Source organism: Staurois parvus, unplaced genomic scaffold (genome assembly GCF_062004578.1).
Source record: "Staurois parvus isolate SC_StPar_1 unplaced genomic scaffold, SC_StPar_1.0 ptg002522l, whole genome shotgun sequence".
NCBI lineage: Eukaryota > Metazoa > Chordata > Amphibia > Anura > Ranidae > Staurois > Staurois parvus.
Genome location: NW_028320318.1, coordinates 46,832 through 61,949, shown reverse-complemented (window position 1 = coordinate 61,949; position 15,118 = coordinate 46,832). Strand labels below are relative to the sequence as shown.

Below are 15,118 nucleotides of genomic sequence, written 5' to 3'. Positions count from 1 at the left end.
AAGACTCAGGGCGGCCGAGACTGGGAAGATGGCGGCGCCCAGGAGCGGCGGTTCGGATGGGATGTGTTCCCCGTCGGTCGGTCCGGTATGTCCCCCCCCGGTGCCCCCCCTTACCGGAGGCCCACATGGTGACGGAGAACTCGCCCTCCAGCGTCTTGATCTGGACCTGTTTCTGCTCCCATTTCCTGGGCTCGGTGCCGGTGAGGTATCCGCTCTTCTTGCCGCTCCTCTTGCCGCCGCCGCCGCTCCGCTTCCCCCGGTGCGTCTTCCCGGTGAGCAGGCCGTGCTCCATGTAGTCGTCATCGCCGGTGCCGGGGGCCGGGATGAGGATCTGGTCATCGTAGCCGTCGTCGGTGCGGAGATCGGAGTCCTCGGCCCCCACCACCTCCTCCCGGGTCTGGACTAGGATGACCTCCTGGTGGTGCGGCGCCTCGTCCAGCGGCTGCAGGGCGATCATGGGGGGGTGGTGGTGATGATGGGTGAGGGGCCCCCCGGTACCCCCCTCCTCCTCATCGTCCTCCTCCTCATCGTCCTCCTCCTCTCCGCCGCCCACCACCGTCGTCTCGATCGTCTCCACCGGGATGGATTCCACCTCGATCTCGTGCAGCTCCACCAGCTCGGCCGGCATCTCCGAGCCGTCCGCCGCGATGTACAGCGTGTCCCCGGAGGCCATGGCCAGCAGCGCCGCCTCCTCCGAGGACACCAACTTTCCGGTCGCCGTCTTGGCTGCGGGAGGGGATTCGGTGTGTCCGGTGCTCGCCCCGCCCCCCCTCCGGTCTAATAATGGCTCTCCGCGCACAAATCCTCTCTCCGGGCTCCAAATCTCGTCACCGCGCGCCGTCCGCCGTCATCTCGCGAGAAGCAGACATTTCAACGGCCGGCTGGGAGGCATCCTGGAGGGGCGGGACCACGGCCCAGCGGGGTCACGTGGGACAAAGGCGAAGCGCGCCGCCGGCAACGCTGGCGGGGAGCGCGCACCGGGATCGGGGTGGCGGGAGTAACGACTGAGAGAGAGGGGGGCCCGGGGGCCCATCTCCATCCGGGACACACTGACAGAACGGATACCTGACGGGGGCGGAGCCCTGAGGAGGAGGAGGGAATCCCTGACTGAGATGGACAGGAGGGACCCCTGAGGAAGACAGACCCCTGAGAAGGATGGACCCCTGAGGAGAACGGACCCCTGACTGAGATGGACAAGAGGGACCCCTGAGGAAGACTGACACCTGAGAAGGATGGACCCCTGACCAGGATAGACAGGACGGACCCCTGACAGAGATGGACAAGAGGGACCCCTGAGGAAGACTGACACCTGAGGAGGATGGACCCCTGACCAGGATAGACAGGACGGACCCCTGACTGAGATGGACAAGAGGGACCCCTGAGGAAGACTGACACCTGAGGAGGATGGACCCCTGACCAGGATAGACAGGACGGACCCCTGACTGAGATGGACAAGAGGGACCCCTGAGGAAGACTGACACCTGAGGAGGATGGACCCCTGACCAGGATAGACAGGACGGACCCCTGAGGAGAACGGACCCCTGACTGAGATGGACAAGAGGGACCCCTGAGGAAGACTGACACCTGAGAAGGATGGACCCCTGACCAGGATAGACAGGACGGACCCCTGACTGAGATGGACAAGAGGGACCCCTGAGGAAGACGGACACCTGGGCAGGATGAACCCCTGACCAGGATAGACAGGACGGACCTCTGACTGAGATGGACAAGAGGGACCCCTGAGGAAGACAGACACCTGAGAAGGATGGACCCCTGACCAGGATAGACAGGACGGACCCCTGACTGAGATGGACAAGAGGGACCCCTGAGGAAGACGGACACCTGAGGAGGATGGACCCCTGACCAGGATAGACAGGACGGACCCCTGACTGAGATGGACAAGAGGGACCCCTGAGGAAGACGGACACCTGAGAAGGACGGACCCCTGACCAGGATAGACAGGGTGGACCCCTGAGGAGAACGGACCCCTGACTGAGATGGACAAGAGGGACCCCTGAGGAAGACGGACACCTGAGAAGGATGGACCCCTGACCAGGATAGACAGGACGGACCCCTGACTGAGATGGACAGGATGGACCCCTGAGGAAGACGGACACCTGGGCAGGATGGACCCCTGACCAGGATAGACAGGACGGACTCCTGACTGAGATGGACAGGAGGGACCCCTGAGGAAGACGGACACCTGGGAAGGATGGACCCCTGACCAGGATAGACAGGACGGACCCCTGACAGATGGACAAGAGGGACCCCTGAGGAAGACGGACACCTGAGAAGGATGGACCCCTGACCAGGATAGATAGGACATACCCCTGAGGAAGATGGACCCCTTACTAAGATGGAGGACAGACCCCTGACAATGGGTCCCTCACTAGGAAAAACACCTGACACAGATTGACCCCTGACTAGGATGGACAGTACAGACCCCTGGCGAGGACGGACAGGACGGACCCCTGACTAGGATGGGCCCCTGGCACAGATGGACCCCTGACTAGGATGAACAGGACGGACCCCTGACTAGGATGGGCCCCTGGCACAGACGGACCCCTGACTAGGATGGACAGGACGGACCCCTGGCGAGGACGGACCCTGACTAGGATGGACAGGACGGACCCCTGACTAGGATGGGCCCCTGGCACAGACGGACCCCTGACTAGGATGGATAGGACGGACCCCTGACTAGGATGGGCCCCTGGCACAGACGGACCCCTGACTGGGCTGGACCCCTGACTAGGATTGGCCCCTGACTGGGCTGGACCCCTGACTAGGATTGGCCCCTGACTGGGCTGGACCCCTGACTAGGATTGGCCCCTGACTGGGCTGGACCCCTGACTAGGATTGGCCCCTGACTGGGCTGGACCCCTGACTAGGATTGGCCCCTGACTGGGATGGACCCCTGACTAGCATGGACCCCTGACTAGGATGGGCCCCTGGCACAGACTGACCCCTGACTAGGATGGGCCCCTGGCACAGACTGACCCCTGACTAGGATGGGCCCCTGGCACAGACTGACCCCTGACTAGGATGGGCCCCTGGCACAGACTGACCCCTGACTAGGATGGGCCCTTGGCACAGACTGACCCCTGACTAGGATGGGCCCCTGACACAGATGGACCCCTGGCACAGATGGACCCCTGACTAGGATGGATACCTGGACACTTTTTGGATGCACTCCGAAAGCCAATCAAAACGCCTGTGACTAATAAAATGGTTCCCTCACAGTCTTGGTCACAGGTTGTCCTCACAGTCTTGGTCACAGGTTGTCCTCACAGTCTTGGTCACAGGTTGTCCTCACAGTCTTGGTCACAGGTTGTCCTCACAGTCTTGGTCACAGGTTGTCCTCACAGTCTTGGTCACACGTTGTCCTCACAGTCTTGGTCACAGGTTGTCCTCACAGTCTTGGTCACACGTTGTCCTCACGGTCTTGGTCACAGGTTGTCCTCACGGTCTTGGTCACAGGTTGTCCTCACGGTCTTGGTCACAGGTTGTCCTCACGGTCTTGGTCACAGGTTGTCCTCACAGTCTTGGTCACAGGTTGTCCTCACGGTCCTGGTCACAGGTTGTCCTCACGGTCCTGGTCACAGGTTGTCCTCACGGTCCTGGTCACAGGTTGTCCTCACGGTCCTGGTCACAGGTTGTCCTCACGGTCCTGGTCACAGGTTGTCCTCACGGTCCTGGTCACAGGTTGTCCTCACGGTCCTGGTCACAGGTTGTCCTCACGGTCCTGGTCACAGGTTGTCCTCACGGTCTTGGTCACAGGTTGTCCTCACGGTCTTGGTCACAGGTTGTCCTCACGGTCTTGGTCACAGGTTGTCCTCACGGTCCTGGTCACAGGTTGTCCTCACGGTCCTGGTCACAGGTTGTCCTCACGGTCCTGGTCACAGGTTGTCCTCACGGTCTTGGTCACAGGTTGTCCTCACGGTCTTGGTCACAGGTTGTCCTCACGGTCCTGGTCACACGTTGCTTCACTTCAAGAAATGGTCCCTCGTGTCGCTTCCTTGGTGCTGCAAAGTGTCTCCGAAGCCTCTATAGAAGTCGATGACAACGCTCACTAACAGCACCTGCAGCATTCGAGGAGCTTTTATTCATCGTTCGCTTTGGAGGTATCCCAGGATGCACTGGGAAAACAAGCAATCTGGAAGACGCCATCAGCGGTCACTTCTGGTCCATGTGTATACTGGGAGTGTCTGGTGCAGACGTCACATCTGGTGTGGAGCAGCAGGAAGGTGAGCGGGGTCCGGAGCGGAGCAGCTAGCAGTTGGTACGTGTGGTGTGGAATGTGAGTGGGGACCAGAGAGAGGACTGAGCGGCGGAGAATCAGCAGAGCTGGAGGTACTGTTGAGCGGGGGATCAGAGCTGGGGGATACTACTGAGCGGGGGATCAGAGCTGGGGGTTACTACTAAGTGGGGGTTACTTCTGAGCGGGATCAGCAGAGCTGGGGGTTACTACTGGGCGGGGGATCAGCAGAGCTGGGGGTTACTACTGAGTGGGGGATCAGCAGAGCTGGGGGTTACTACTGAGTGGGGGATCAGCAGAGCTGGGGGTTACTACTGAGCGGGGGATCAGCAGAGCTGGGGGTTACTACTGAGTGGGGGATCAGCAGAGCTGGGGGTTACTACTGAGTGGGGGATCAGCAGAGCTGGGGGTTACTACTGAGTGGGGGATCAGCAGAGCTGGGGGTTACTACTGAGTGGGGGATCAGCAGTGCTGGGGGTTACTACTGAGCAGAGGATCAGAAGAGCTGGAGGTTACTTCTGAGCGGGATCAGCATTGCTGGGGGTTACTACTGAGCGGGGGATCAGAGCTGGGGGTTACTACTGAGTGGGGGATCAGAAGAGCTGGGGGTTACTACTGAGTGGGGGATCAGCAGAGCTGGGGGTTACTACTGAGCAGAGGATCAGAAGAGCTGGAGGTTACTTCTGAGTGGGATCTGCAGTGCTGGGGGTTACTACTGAGCGGGGGATCAGAGCTGGGGGTTACTACTGAGTGAGGGTTACTTCTGAGCGGGATCAGCAGAGCTGGGGGTTACTACTGAGCGGGAGATCGGCAGAGCTGGGGGTTACTACTGAGCGGGGGATCGGCAGAGCTGGGGGTTACTACTGAGCGGGGGGATCGGCAGAGCTGGGGGTTACTACTGAGCGGGGGATTGGCAGAGCTGGGGGTTACTACTGAGCGGGGGGATCGGCAGAGCTGGGGGTTACTACTGAGCGGGGGATCGGCAGAGCTGCGGGTTACTACTGAGCGGGGGGATCGGCAGAGCTGGGGGTTACTACTGAGCGGGGGGATCGGCAGAGCTGGGGGTTACTACTGAGCGGGGGGATCGGCAGAGCTGGGGGTTACTACTGAGCGGGGGATCGGCAGAGCTGGGGGTTACTACTGAGCGGGGGATCGGCAGAGCTGGGGGTTACTACTGAGCGGGGGATCGGCAGAGCTGGGGGCTAATACTGAGCGGGGGATCGGCAGAGCTGGAGGTTACTACTGAGCGGGGGATCGGCAGAGCTGGGGGTTACTACTGAGCGGGGGAGCGGCAGAGCTGGGGGTTACTACTGAGCTGGGGAGCGGCAGAGCTGGGGGCTAATACTGAGCGGGGGAGCGGCAGAGCTGGGGGTTACTACTGAGCGGGGGATCGGCAGAGCTGGGGGCTAATACTGAGCGGGGGAGCGGCAGAGCTGGGGGTTACTACTGAGCGGGGGATCGGCAGAGCTGGGGGTTACTACTGAGCGGGGGATCGGCAGAGCTGGAGGTTACTACTGAGCGGGGGATCGGCAGAGCTGGGGGTTACTACTGAGCGGGGGATCGGCAGAGCTGGGGGTTACTACTGAGCGGGGGATCGGCAGAGCTGGGGGTTACTACTGAGCGGGGGGATCGGCAGAGCTGGGGGCTAATACTGAGCGGGGGATCGGCAGAGCTGGGGGTTACTACTGAGCGGGGGATCGGCAGAGCTGCGGGTTACTACTGAGCGGGGGGATCGGCAGAGCTGGGGGTCACTACTGAGCGGGGGGATCGGCAGAGCTGGGGGTCACTACTGAGCGGGGGGATCGGCAGAGCTGGGGGTCACTACTGAGCGGGGGGATCGGCAGAGCTGGGGGTCACTACTGAGCGGGGGGATCGGCAGAGCTGGGGGTTACTACTGAGCGGGGGATCGGCAGAGCTGGGGGTTACTACTGAGCGGGGGGATCGGCAGAGCTGGGGGTTACTACTGAGCGGGGGGATCGGCAGAGCTGGGGGCTAATACTGAGCGGGGGATCGGCAGAGCTGGGGGTTACTACTGAGCGGGGGATCGGCAGAGCTGGGGGCTAATACTGAGCGGGGGATCGGCAGAGCTGCGGGTTACTACTGAGCGGGGGGATCGGCAGAGCTGGGGGTTACTACTGAGCGGGGGATTGGCAGAGCTGGGGGTTACTACTGAGCGGGGGATCGGCAGAGCTGGGGGTTACTACTGAGCGGGGGGATCGGCAGAGCTGGGGGTTACTACTGAGCGGGGGGATCGGCAGAGCTGGGGGTCACTACTTTTTTCATGCTTTAGGAAGGTGTCACAGAAGCAGCGATAATGGGCGGTGACGTGGGAGGGGTTTGTTAACACCAAGCCAAGTGTAGAAGAGTCCTTACAATACAATGCCTGTCCTGCCCCGCCCCCCCAGTGCTTCCCATGGTGGTTCCTAGGCTGACCCATCCCACCTGATGTGTCCACAGGATTCCAGGGGGAGGAGTTCAGGAACAGCGCCTCCCCCCCCATCTCCTCTGTGACCATCGGTCCCGGATATGAGGGGAAGTCTGTCACCTCCAGGATGGAGGAAGATGAAAGAGCCCCAACCTGGCGCATCACCTCGATACATTGTGACCTCGATACATTGTGACCTCGATACATTGTCACCTCGATACATTGTCACCTCGATACATTGTGTCCTCGATACATTGTCACCTCGATACATTGTGACTGAGATACATTGTGACTGAGATACATTGTGACCTCAATACATTGTCACCTCGATACATTGTGACCTCGATACATTGTCACCTCGATACATTGTGACCTCGATACATTGTGACCTCAATACATTGTGACCTCGATACATTGTGACCTCGATACATTGTCACCTCGATACATTGTGACCTCGATACATTGTCACCTCGATACATTGTGACTGAGATACATTGTGACCTCGATACATTGTCACCTCGATACATTGTCACCTCGATACATTGTCACCTCGATACATTGTCACCTCGATACATTGTCACCTCGATACGTTGTCACCTCGATACGTTGTGACCTCGATACGTTGTGACCTCGATACATTGTCACCTCGATACATTGTGACCTCGATACATTGTGACTGAGATACATTGTCACCTCGATACATTGTGACTGAGATACGTTGTCACCTCGATACATTGTGACCTCGATACATTGTGGCCTCGATACATTGTGGCCTCGATACATTGTGACCTCGATACATTGTGACTGAGATACATTGTCACCTCGATACGTTGTCACCTCGATACATTGTGAACTCGATACATTGTCACCTCGATACATTGTGACTGATATTATTAATAGGAGATATGGAAACAAATGATTGTAAAACATAAGTAACCAGAATCCGCACAGCTACAGGGAAATCAGGGGGGGGGGGGGGGCTACGCGTTTCGGAGGGTGCGCCCCTCTTCATCAGAGCCGGGTTTGGCAGATAGAGACTTCAGTATGGCAGAGTTCCCACGGCAAGGAGACCTCCAGTCCCTGAGTGTCGGTATTACAGCAGTCCCCGAGTGTCAGTATTACAGCGGTCCCCGAGTGTCGGTATTACAGCGGTCCCCGAGTGTCGGTATTACAGCGGTCCCCGAGTGTCGGTATTACAGCGGTCCCCGAGTGTCGGTATTACAGCAGTTCCTGAGTGTCGGTATTACAGCGGTCCCCGAGTGTCAGTATTACAGCGGTCCCCGAGTGTCAGTATTACAGCGGTCCCCGAGTGTCAGTATTACAGCGGTCCCCGAGTGTCGGTATTACAGCGGTCCCCGAGTGTCGGTATTACAGCGGTCCCCGAGTGTCGGTATTACAGCGGTCCCCGAGTGTCGGTATTACAGCGGTCCCCGAGTGTCGGTATTACAGCGGTCCCCGAGTGTCGGTATTACAGCGGTCCCCGAGTGTCGGTATTACAGCGGTCCCCGAGTGTCGGTATTACAGCGGTCCCCGAGTGTCGGTATTACAGCGGTCCCCGAGTGTCGGTATTACAGCGGTCCCCGAGTGTCGGTATTACAGCAGTCCCCGAGTGTCAGTATTACAGCGGTCCCCGAGTGTCGGTATTACAGCGGTCCCCGAGTGTCGGTATTACAGCGGTCCCCGAGTGTCAGTATTACAGCGGTCCCTGAAGAAGGGCGCACCCTCTGAAACGCGTAGCCCCCCCCTCCCCCCCCCTGATTTCCCTGTAGCTGTGCGGATTCTGGTCACTTCTGTTATCCAATCATTTGTTTCCATATCTCCTATTAATGATCTCAGTCACAATGTATCTCAGTCACAATGGATCTCAGTCACAATGGATCTCAGTCACAATGGATCTCGGTCACAATGGATCTCGGTCACAATGGATCTCGGTCACAATGTATCTCAGTCACAATGTATCTCAGTCACAATGTATCTCAGTCACAATGTATCTCAGTCACAATGTATCTCAGTCACAATGTATCTCAGTCACAATGTATCTCAGTCACAATGTATCGAGGTCACAATGTATCGCGGTCACAATGTATCTCGGTCACAATGTATCTCGGTCACAATGTATCTCAGTCACAATGTATCTCAGTCACAATGTATCTCAGTCACAATGGATCTCAGTCACAATGGATCGAGGTCACAATGTATCCTCAGTCACAATGGATCGAGGTCACAATGGATCGAGGTCACAATGGATCGAGGTCACAATGTATCTCGGTCACAATGTATCTCGGTCACAATGTATCTCGGTCACAATGTATCTCGGTCACAATGGATCTCAGTCACAATGGATCTCAGTCACAATGGATCTCAGTCACAATGGATCTCAGTCACAATGGATCTCAGTCACAATGGATCGAGGTCACAATGTATCTCGGTCACAATGTATCTCGGTCACAATGTATCTCGGTCACAATGTATCTCGGTCACAATGGATCTCGGTCACAATGGATCTCGGTCACAATGGATCTCGGTCACAATGGATCTCGGTCACAATGGATCTCGGTCACAATGTATCTCGGTCACAATGTATCTCAGTCACAATGTATCGCGGTCACAATGTATCGAGGTGATGCGGAAGGTTTGTTTTTTCATCTTCCTCTGCAGGTTTATCGCGCTTCCCCAGCTTCATGATCGCGCTGCACAACCTCTGATCACCGGCGAATGAACACACAACACGCTGCTTGTCACGCCTGTTTGATCTGAGTCCTTGAGCGCAGGAGATAATGGATCTTTGGTGACCTCCAGGATTGGTTAGCTGGAAGTTTAATAGATCCCCAATGGCTCCATATGGAGGACCTGTCACTACATGAAGCCACCACATGGGCGTGTCCACTGCCTCTATAGCAGAAGTGATAAATGTGAACTAAAAGGAAAAGGCTGCCCTCCCCCCACTCCTCCGGACCCCCCACATACCCCCCTCCTTTCCCCCGTACACCCCCAATGTAAAAACCCATAGGGCGCGGACATGTCCACTGACGGTAATTCAAGGGCCATCATCCCGATACCCCGGAAAGCCTTCAATGCGTCATTTCAGGACATTTCCTGGGTGCAGGTGATTGTGAGGCTCGGCATGTTGGGTATCCGCTTGTTGGGCGTGTCGGGTATCCGCTTGTTGGGCGTGTCGGGTATCCGCTTGTTGGGCGTGTCGGGTATCTGCTTGTTGGGCTTGTGGGGTATCCGCTTGTTGGGCATCCGCTTGTTGGGTATCCGCTTGTTGGCCATGTCGGGTATCCGCTTGTCGGGCGTGTCGGGCATCCGCTTGTTGGGCATCCGCTTGTTGGGCGTGTCGGGTATCCGCTTGTTTGGCATCCGCTTGTTGGGCATCCGCTTGTTGGGCGTGTCGGACATCCGCTTGTTGGGCGTGTCGGGCATCCGCTTGTTGGGCATCCGCTTGTTGGGCGTGTCGGGCATCCGCTTGTTGGGCGTGTCGGGTATCCGCTTGTTGGGCATCCGCTTGTTGGGCGTGTCGGGTATCCGCTTGTTGGGCGTGTCGGCCATCCGCTTGTTGGGCGTGTCGGGCATCCGCTTGTTGGGCGTGTCGGGTATCGGCTTGTTGGGCGTGTCGGGTATCGGCTTGTTGGGCGTGTCGGGTATCCGCTTGTTGGGCTTGTGGGGTATCCGCTTGTTGGGCTTGTGGGGTATCCGCTTGTTGGGCTTGTGGGGTATCCGCTTGTTGGGCTTGTGGGGTATCCGCTTGTTGGGCGTGTTGGGTATCCGCTTGTTGGACATGTTGGGTATCCGCTTGTTGGGCATGTCGGGTATCCGCTTGTTGGGTATCCGCTTGTTGGGCGTGTCGGGCATCCGCTTGTTGGGCGTGTCGGGCATCCGCTTGTTGGGCGTGTCGGGCATCCGCTTGTTGGGCGTGTCGGGCATCCGCTTGTTGGGCGTGTCGGGCATCCGCTTGTTGGGCATCCGCTTGTTGGGCGTGTCGGGTATCCGCTTGTCGGGCATCCGCTTGTTGGGCGTCTCGGGCATCCGCTTGTTGGGCGTGTCGGGCATCCGCTTGTTGGGTGTGTCGGGCATCCGCTTGTTGGGTGTGTCGGGCATCCGCTTGTTGGGCATCCACTTGTTGGGCGTGTCGGGCATCCGCTTGTTGGGCGTGTCGGGTATCCGCTTGTTGGGCATCCGCTTGTTGGGCGTGTCGGGCATCCGCTTGTTGGGCGTGTCGGGTATCCGCTTGTTGGGCATCCGCTTGTTGGGAGTGTCGGGCATCCGCTTGTTGGGCGTGTCGGGTATCCGCTTGTTGGGCTTGTGGGGTATCCGCTTGTTGGGCTTGTGGGGTATCCGCTTGTTGGGCTTGTGGGGTATCCGCTTGTTGGGCGTGTTGGGTATCCGCTTGTTGGACATGTTGGGTATCCGCTTGTTGGGCATGTCGGGTATCCGCTTGTTGGGTATCCGCTTGTTGGGCGTGTCGGGCATCCGCTTGTTGGGCGTGTTGGGCATCCGCTTGTTGGGCGTGTCGGGCATCCGCTTGTTGGGCGTGTCGGGCATCCGCTTGTTGGGCGTGTCGGGCATCCGCTTGTTGGGCATCCGCTTGTTGGGCGTGTCGGGTATCCGCTTGTCGGGCATCCGCTTGTTGGGCGTGTCGGGCATCCGCTTGTTGGGCGTGTCGGGCATCCGCTTGTTGGGTGTGTCGGGCATCCGCTTGTTGGGCGTGTCTGGTATCCGCTTGTTGGGCATCCACTTGTTGGGCGTGTCGGGCATCCGCTTGTTGGGCGTGTCGGGCATCCGCTTGTTGGGCGTGTCGGGCATCCGCTTGTTGGGCGTGTCGGGTATCCGCTTGTTGGGCATCCACTTGTTGGGCGTGTCGGGCATCCGCTTGTTGGGCGTGTCGGGTATCCGCTTGTTGGGCATCCGCTTGTTGGGCGTGTCGGGCATCCGCTTGTTGGGCGTGTCGGGTATCCGCTTGTTGGGCATCCGCTTGTTGGGCGTGTCGGGCATCCGCTTGTTGGGCGTGTCGGGTATCCGCTTGTTGGGCGTGTCGGGCATCCGCTTGTTGGGCATCCGCTTGTTGGGCGTGTCGGGCATCCGCTTGTTGGGCGTGTCGGGTATCCGCTTGTTGGGCATCCGCTTGTTGGGAGTGTCGGGCATCCGCTTGTTGGGCGTGTCGGGTATCCGCTTGTTGGGCGTGTCGGGCATCCGCTTGTTGGGCATCCGCTTGTTGGGCGTGTCGGGCATCCGCTTGTTGGGCGTGTCGGGTATCCGCTTGTTGGGCATCCGCTTGTTGGGCGTGTCGGGCATCCGCTTGTTGGGCGTGTCGGGTATCCGCTTGTTGGGCATCCGCTTGTTGGGCGTGTCGGGCATCCGCTTGTTGGGCGTGTCGGGTATCCGCTTGTTGGGCATCCGCTTGTTGGGCGTGTCGGGCATCCGCTTGTTGGGCGTGTCGGGCATCCGCTTGTTGGGCGTGTCGGGCATCCGCTTGTTGGGCGTGTCGGGCATCCGCTTGTTGGGCGTGTCGGGTATCCGCTTGTTGGGCGTGTTTTTTGCTGAGAATATGCATTTGATGAACAGATGTGTGATGATCCTGAAAAGGGCCACCATTGTACTCTGCGGGGCCCCGCTCTCAGGATTTACTTCTAGGAGTGTGCAGAGAGTTTGTCCCGGTAGAGGAGTCGTTGAGATTTGGGTTCCCCCCGGCCATTGATCTGTTTATGGGGGGGTGTTCCAGGTTGGAATGTCGTCAAGCCGCACACTGATAAAGTTTTGTTTCAGGCGGATCCCGTCTCCCCCATAGATTTGGATACGTTGTATTCTGTGAACCCCGCCCCCTTGTGACATCACGGCAGTATATAAGACCTGTCACCGGGGGGCAGCGGTCAGACGGCGTGGAGAGCGGAACGGTCGCGATTGATGTCAGCGACGCTCTGCGGTCATTTCTACGCGGCTCTGTTTTTGTAGAAATGTCGCCTGCAGACCCCCACAACCACCAGCCAGAGTCGTTGGGAAGGGGCCCTTGTTCTCATCCACATGGAGCCCCCCGCCTGCAGACCCCCACAACCACCAGCCAGAGTCGTGGGGAAGGGGCCCTTGTTCTCATCCACATGGAGCCCCCCGCCTGCAGACCCCCACAACCACCAGCCAGAGTCGTGGGGAAGGGGCCCTTGTTCTCATCCACATGGAGCCCCCCGCCTGCAGACCCCCACAACCACCAGCCAGAGTCGTGGGGAAGGGGCCCTTGTTCTCATCCACATGGAGCCCCCGCCCCAAAGCACCCCCCCATGTTGAGGGCATGTGGCCTGGTATGGTTCGGGGGGGGGGGCGCTCGCTCACCCCCCCCCCTTTCCTGACCTGCCAGGCTGCATGCTCTGATAAGTGCCTGGTATGGATTTGGGGGGCCCCCCGGTGACACCGGGAACATGAATGGATGTCTCACTACTAGAATACCGTGTGACTTCATCAGAGAAGTCCCTCCGGATTGTAGTCGCTGAGCGGATCGCACCGCACACTCAGATGCCGGAAGACACCGCTCAGTGTATTGTACGAAGTTCTCGGTCGAACATTCTGGGGGGGTTCAGCCATCAGGACTGGGAGGTGAATTGGCTCCGGTCTGTATTGGCCCTAGTATGTGAATGTGAGTTAGGGACGCTCCTCGGGGGCGGGGACTGATGGGAATGTATATGTACATCGATGGCGATATAGAAGGACCGCAAATCCTCCGAGTCTCGGGTTCAATGTCCCGTGTCAGGCCTTGCATGACTTATCTGTGTAATTGGGGGACTATGGGGCCCATGAGGTCTAATGATGATAAATGTAAGGTCCCGTACTGGGGGGCCAAGAATATGCATCACATATACTGGGGGTACAACTGGGGGGTCAATGGTGGAGAAGGATCTGGGGGTTCTGGCAGATCAGAGGTGTATATACTGAACGAGGGGTCCGGGGAGAGCGGATACAGTGAATGCGGGGTCCGGGGAGAGCGGATATAGTGAATGCGGGGTCCGGGGAGAGCGGATATAGTGAATGCGGGGTCCGGGGAGAGAGGATATAGTGAATGCGGGGTCCGGAGAGAGCGGATATAGTGAATGCGGGGTCCGGGGAGAGCGGATATAGTGAATGCGGGGTCCGGGGAGAGCGGATACAGTGAATGTGGGGTCCGGGGAGAGCGGATATAGTGAATGCGGGGTCCGGGGAGAGCGGATATAGTGAATGCGGGGTCCGGGGAGAGCGGATATAGTGAATGCGGGGTCCGGGGAGAGCGGATATAGTGAATGCGGGGTCCGGGGAGAGCGGATACAGTGAATGCGGGGTCCGGGGAGAGCGGATACAGTGAATGCGGGGTCCGGGGAGAGCGGATATAGTGAATGCGGGGTCCGGGGAGAGCGGATATAGTGAATGCGGGGTCCGGGGAGAGCGGATACAGTGAATGCAGGGTCCGGGGAGAGCGGATACAGTGAATGCGGGGTCCGGGGAGAGCGGATATAGTGAATGCGGGGTCCGGGGAGAGCGGATACAGTGAATGCGGGGTCCGGGGAGAGCGGATACAGTGAATGCGGGGTCCGGGGAGAGGGGATATAGGGAATGCGGGGTCCGGGGAGAGCGGATATAGTGAATGCGGGGTCCGGGGAGAGCGGATATAGTGAATGCGGGGTCCGGGGAGAGCGGATATAGTGAATGCGGGGTCCGGGGAGAGCGGATATAGTGAATGCGGGGTCCGGGGAGAGCGGATATAGTGAATGCGGGGTCCGGGGAGAGCGGATACAGTGAATGCGGGGTCCGGGGAGAGCGGATATAGGGAATGCGGGGTCCGGGGAGAGCGGATATAGAGAATGCGGGGTCCGGGGAGAGCGGATATAGTGAATGCGGGGTCCGGGGAGAGAGGATATAGTGAATGCGGGGTCCGGGGAGAGGGGATATAGTGAATGCGGGGTCCGGGGAGAGAGGATATAGGGAATGCGGGGTCCGGGGAGAGCGGATGTAGTGAATGCGGGGTCCGGGGAGAGCGGATATAGGGAATGCAGGGTCCGGGGGAGGGGATACAGTGAATGCGGGGTCTGGGGGAGGGGATACAGTGAATGCGGGGTCCGGGGGAGGGGATATAGAACAGATTCTGTTGGTGGAGATCCTCCTCTGTCCGGCCCTCTTGGCCCCGATGAAGGGAACAGATTCTATTGGTGGGGATCCTCCTCTGTCCGGCCCTCTTGGCCCCGATGAAGGGAACAGATTCTATTGGTGGGGATCCTCCTCTGTCCGGCCCTCTTGGCCCCGATGAAGGGAACAGATTCTATTGGTGGAGATCCTCCTCTGTCCGGCCCTCTTGGCCCCGATGAAGGGAACAGATTCTATTGGTGGAGATCCTCCTCTGTCTGGCCCTCTTGGCCCCGATGAAGGGAACAGATTCTATTGGTGGAGATCCTCCTCTGTCCGGCCCTCTTGGCCATTACTTC

At 58.7% G+C, this 15,118-nt stretch overlaps 2 protein-coding genes across 2 annotated transcripts in view; one reads left to right on the top strand and one right to left on the bottom strand.

Annotated features, from left to right (window-relative positions):
• Positions 1-21: 21 nt before the first annotated feature.
• On the bottom strand, positions 22-1,037 carry LOC149430692 (transcriptional repressor protein YY1-like; the record flags this gene model as incomplete). Its single annotated transcript, XM_089666095.1, has 1 exon — positions 22-1,037. A coding segment is annotated over exon 1 (652 nt), but the record flags the coding sequence as incomplete, so codon positions are not given.
• Positions 31-15,118, top strand: part of LOC149430691 (sphingolipid delta(4)-desaturase/C4-monooxygenase DES2-like) — a 35,894-nt gene continuing 20,806 nt past the window's right edge. The window contains exon 1 of the mRNA XM_089666094.1: positions 31-4,244. Coding sequence (XP_089522220.1) covers positions 4,187-4,244 — 58 coding nt within the window. The 5' untranslated portion in view covers positions 31-4,186. The remainder of the gene's footprint in view (positions 4,245-15,118) is intronic.